General features: G+C 46.4%; 1 protein-coding gene across 3 annotated transcripts; it reads left to right on the top strand.

Annotated features, from left to right (window-relative positions):
- Positions 1-615: 615 nt before the first annotated feature.
- Positions 616-3,640, top strand: Ramac (RNA guanine-7 methyltransferase activating subunit). Of its 3 annotated transcripts, XM_057756352.1 has the most exons (4): positions 616-906; positions 1,978-2,238; positions 2,426-2,622; positions 3,266-3,640. In XM_057756352.1, the coding sequence occupies exons 3-4, from the start codon at positions 2,453-2,455 to the stop codon at positions 3,450-3,452; spliced, it is 357 nt and encodes a 118-aa protein (XP_057612335.1). In that variant the 5' UTR covers positions 616-906; positions 1,978-2,238; positions 2,426-2,452; the 3' UTR covers positions 3,453-3,640. The 3 variants fall into 3 exon arrangements, with proteins under 3 accessions (XP_057612335.1, XP_057612334.1, XP_057612333.1); XM_057756351.1 differs by lacking the exon at positions 1,978-2,238 and having other exon boundaries at positions 629-906; XM_057756350.1 differs by lacking the exons at positions 616-906; positions 1,978-2,238 and adding an exon at positions 1,353-1,376.
- Positions 3,641-5,232: the final 1,592 nt, after the last annotated feature.

The following is a 5,232-nucleotide window of genomic DNA, read 5'->3' as shown; positions in this document are numbered from 1 at the left end:
TGGGAGGGGGCGGGCGGGGAATGCTTTAGGAAGAGGGGCATCAACAAGAAAAATGCTGCCTTGACTCTGTTCACGGGGTGAGAACTTTGAAGAGGTGCGGGTAATGGGTACCCATGGAGTGGATGGGTGTCGGAGCCACTGCAGGGACAAACAACAGACTACGACGTCTGACTGAGGAGTGGGAAGAAAAGGTCTCCAATTCAGACACTGAACTTTTCCAAGTTAACTGTATTCCCGAGAAGAGAGGACTGCCCGGGAAGCAATCTGAAAAAAAGGTCAAGTTACACGCGGGCTAGTGAGCGTTTCCACACTGGTGAACTTTCTTAGAAGAAGCCGCCCAGACGTGGGGGGGGAGAAACGGAGCGCGGACAGTGGAGAGGCGGAGGGCGGCCGCAGGAACCTTACTGTCGAGGCTTGCTCGGGAGCGAGTCGGTGCCGCTCAAGCGGTGCAGTAGAGTCCGCTCGTCACCCCCGCCACCCCGGCTCCCCTTCCGGTCTCCACAGACGCCGGGGTCGCGAGCCGCCTTCCCACCCGGTCCCCGTGCGTCAGCGACTGCCAGGCCAGGAGATTTTAATACACGGCGACGTCTTTAACCCTTCGGAAGGACTGGCAGGCGGTCCGGCAGCGACAAGCCAGCACGGCCCACCTCCCCGACGCCGCTAGACCCCGTGCCGCTACCCTCCCGCCGCGCCGCGGTTCGAACGCGAGGGGCGTGGCCGGACGGAACCCCAAACCTGGCGACCTCTAGATGTCGCGAGATTTGATAGGCGACTTCGGCTTTTGCGCTCCGGAAGTGGAAGTGGGGTAGTGAGGGATCCCTGCGCGTTTGGTTACCTTGGAGAGCCGTTTTGGGTGCTGCTGTGTATGTAGACGACCGAGGCCCCGCCAGGGCGTCCCGCTGAAGGGTGAGCACAGCCCTCGGCGGGTGGCGCTTCCGGTCGGGGCGGCGGAGGGACCGGGGAGGCTGCAGCCGGGAGGACGGGGAGGCGCGGCGGTCGCTCCTCGTCTGAGCCTCTCTGCCCTCGGGGCGGCTCTTTAAGGCGCTTCTGGAAGGAGCCGCGCGCGTGTTCTGACCTCTGTGCCTGTTGCTTTTGAAGTTGAAGGCCCAGACGATGAGCCTTGTCGCCTCTTGTCCCCCTCAGTTGAAGAACGAGTTTCCTCTTTGGGCTGTTAGTGCTGAGATTCTAGAGTCCTTTTAATCCAGCCCCCATAAACCGACGCGTGTATGTGCTCACCCCGTCTGCCCAGATCTTTTTTTTTTTTTTAAATGTGTATATGTGTGTCTACAGAGGCCAGGTGTGTGCGTGCGCGCGCGCGCTCGCTCGCTCGCAGAGGCCAGAAGTGGGCGTCGGATCCCTTGTTGCTTGAATTACAGGTAGTTGTAAGCTGCCCGGTGTGGGTACTGGGATCTGATCTGTGTCCTTTCAAAGAGCAGTGAGTGCTCTTGACTACTGATATCTTTCCAGCCGCTCCCCCAACCTTTGAGGTTTCCTTTAAACCCTGAAGCCGTATTTGCTTAATTTTCTTTATTATCTATATTTTTTGGAATTATAATTACATTTTTCCTTCCCATGTATCCTGCTTGCTCTCTTTCAAATTCATGGCCTCTTTAGTTGTAATGCACATGTATACTATATATACTTGGGATCTCCCTCTCTCCACTTCCCCAGCCAGGATTGTAAGTAAGCCTGTTCCACTGACCTGGCTTTTTATGTAGGTGCTGGAGAGCAAACTTGGGTCCACATTCTTGCAGGACAAGCTTGTTAGCAGTTGAACTGTCCTCTCCAGCCCCCTTGTCCATCTCTTATAGACTAGGAACTCTGTGGGGCTATGGCCCATGATGCATTGTTCATCTTAGTATTGCAGGCTCAGGTAGCACAGTGTAGTCAAGAACTGTTATAGTCTTAAGTTTAAAAATGCATAGGGACTTTTGTTAATGCTCTGTTGTGTGGTATTTTGTGTTCTGACAAATAAAGCTTGCCTGAAGATCCGAGTTAACCATAGAGGCCGGGCAGTGGTGGCACACACCTTTAATCCCAGCACTGGGAGGAGGAAGCAGGAAGATGTGAGGAGTTCAAGGCCACACTGAGCTACACGAGATTGAACCAGTCTAAAGAGAAACAGAACCAGGTGGTGAAGGTTCTCGCCTTCGATCCCAGCATTTGAAGGCTCATGCCTTTAATCCCAGCACTAGGGAGGTGGAGACGGGATCTTGCCCATTCGGTTTGAGGATAGAGGTAAAAAGTCTAGCAGCTGGCTGCTCTGCTTCTCTGCTCCTTCAGCTTTCTTCCACTCCCTAATATCTGATTCCGGGTTTTTATTAAGACACTAGAATTTGTGCTACAATACTCTGTTCAAAATTGTTCACTTCCTGGTTTTTCATAAGCTAATAAAATAGTGCTAATTTTTTTTTAATTCTTACAGATCTTAAAAATTGTACAGAATTTCAAGATGAGCGATACTTCTGAAGCGATTCCAAATTTTGAAGAGATGTTTGCAAACAGATTCACACAAGACGACAAAGAGTACCAGGAATACTTGAAACGTCCCCCTGAGTCCCCTCCAATTGTTGAGGAGTGGAATAGCAGAGGTGGCGGTAACCAGAGAAATAGGGGCAACTGGTATGTGTTATTTCCAGAGGATAAATGCAGAGGGCTGTCTGGGAGAAGGTAGCTTTAATATGCTTGCCCATAAAGCCGGTGAAAGTAGCAACCAGTGTTCAGCATGGTTCGCGCACAGCCCTGTGTCCATGCCTGGAGCATGGTAAGCACTCTAAGTACTTGCTTATAGTGTCCTGGCTAAGCCAGGCATAGTGATGCAAGAGAGGTTGAGGTGATAGGCCAGTCTGGACTATCCCATGAGACCCTGTCTCAAACTAATATTTACAAATATACTTAATAAAACTGTAGTTTTGTACTTGATTTCTTAAAGGTAGTCTTTTGATTAATTTATAAAGTTTCTAAACCGAAACGGAAAATTATATAATAATTCAATAAAGAAGCGACCTGGTTTTAGCATCTTAGTGGGTGCCAGTGTGACGATACCTGGACCTGTTACCCCGCCTCTGACAGTAAGAGGTGCCAGTGTGATGCTGGAAGAGTACCTTAAGTCTTAGGAGACGGGACAAGTGCCGTGACGGGCCCCAGAAATACGGCTCCACCCTCCATTACCCTGTATTACAGGGAGAACTCAAATGCCCTGGGATTGATGGCTTTGTGGTTTTGTTTTTAAAGGAAAGTTAATGTTTTGTTTTTCTTTTGGTAGGCTGCAAGATAACAGACAGTTTAGAGGTCGGGATAACAGACGAGGGTGGCCAAGTGACAATCGATCAAACCAGTGGCATGGACGGTCATGGGGTAACAACTACCCACAGCAGAGACAAGAGCCTTACTACCAACAACAGTACGGACAATATGGCCCCAACCAGCGGCCTCCATATGGTTACTACTGACAGAAACGATGCGGCTTTAACAAAAGGCCATTCATTTGATAATGTGCTAAGTGTTCATTTGTCTTCTTTTGGTCCTAGTTTTTCATTCTATTTTACAGAATGGGTTGTTAATTGTTTTGAACTTGACTTGAAAATAAATTGATCTTGCTAGAGGTGTGACAATTGATGGGAATAAAGTGTGGATTATATTGTTTGGCTTTATCTTAAATACTGTTTGTTTTATGATTTAATAGTGTTTTGAGTTTGGTATGTTTTCCTTATTTGATCTCTAGGAGTTCTATCTTTAACACATAAATTTTAAATAGGAAATGCTGGCTATTACTTTATAGAAGAGTTCCAGATGTTTTCACCTTGGACGTTTTCTAGAGTGAGGACAGTCAGTCTGTGAAAAACACCTGTGATTATTTATTGTGTATTGTACACAGTAGCAGCAATTGAGAGGTAAATAAACGTGAATCACTCCTGAACCAGTTTGGTCTCGGTCCTTACTCTTTCAGCTCATCCTCCTGAACTGGTGGGATTGTAGCACTGAATATTATGTGTGCTCCAAGACTTTTGCAAACTTGCAATAGGGAAGAAACAGATGTTCTCTAAAAAAACAATACTTATGCCGGGCGGTGGTGGCGCACGCCTTTAATCCCAGCACTCGGGAGGCAGAGGCAGGCGGATCTCTGGGAGTTCGAGGCCAGCCTGGTCTACAAGAGCTAGTTCCAGGACAGGCACCAAAGCTACAGAGAAACCCTGTCTCGAAAAACCAAAAAAAAAAAAAAAACAATACTTATGTAAATATTGCTGCATTTTGACTATTTTGGTATTTCACGTGTGTTATAGAATATCATTTTAAGGTGTTACATTTGTTTAATGATACAAAGATGCGTTGTATTTTATGTTGCATTTGTTTAACTCTGAAGCTGCGCTACCTTGCCTGTCTAAAACATCTGATTGGTCTAATAAAGAGCTGAACAGCCAATAGCAAGGCAGGAGAAAGGATAGGCGGGGCTGGCAGGAAGAGAGAATAAAGAGAAAGAGATGTCTGGGAGAGAGAAAGAGAGGAAAGAAGGGGCCAGCCACAGAGTAATAGTGTAAGTATGATATACAGAAGTAAGAAAAGGAAAAAACCCAGAGGCAAAAGGTGGGTGGGATAATTTTAAGTTAAAAGCTGGCAAGAAACAAGCCCAGCTAAGACTGGGAATTTGTAGTAATAAGACTCCGTGTAGATTTATGTGGGAGCGGGGGAACAAAGAGTAAAAGAGCAAAAAGGGGGGAAAAGCTTCATTTTATAAGGTTATTTTCACTTTGAAATGCTTCCCTTTGATGCTTTACAGGTACAATGAGGCTGTCACTTCTTTTAGAATTCTTGAAATACTTTATGATTACAATAGATTTATTCAAGTAATTTTTTTTTCAAGACAGGGTTTCTCTGTGTCACTTTGAAGCCTGTTCTGAAACTTGCTCTGTAGCTCAGGCTGGCCTCAAACTCACAAAGATCCACCTGCCCCTTCTTGAGTGCCAGGATTAAAGGTGTGAGCTACCACTGCCCAGCTCAAGTGAAAATTTTAAAAGACTAATTCAGTATATTATATGTGTACAAAGCTGTGAAGGAATGAATATACGGCATAAGATGTATGCAGCTCTTATGTTTTGACAGCCCATTTATTTACATGATAATGACCTAACTTTTTATTATGCTGTGCTTTATATTTTATATGTATTGAATAAGAGTTAACTTTCTAAGTTTACCTTTTTCTCTCGGCCACTTGAGATGAACTTTCCCAGGTTC

Source organism: Chionomys nivalis, chromosome 23, assembly GCF_950005125.1.
Source record: "Chionomys nivalis chromosome 23, mChiNiv1.1, whole genome shotgun sequence".
NCBI classification, from domain to species: Eukaryota; Metazoa; Chordata; class Mammalia; order Rodentia; family Cricetidae; genus Chionomys; species Chionomys nivalis.
The sequence above is the reverse complement of the archived record's forward strand: the minus strand, read 5'-3'. Positions and strand labels throughout refer to the sequence as shown.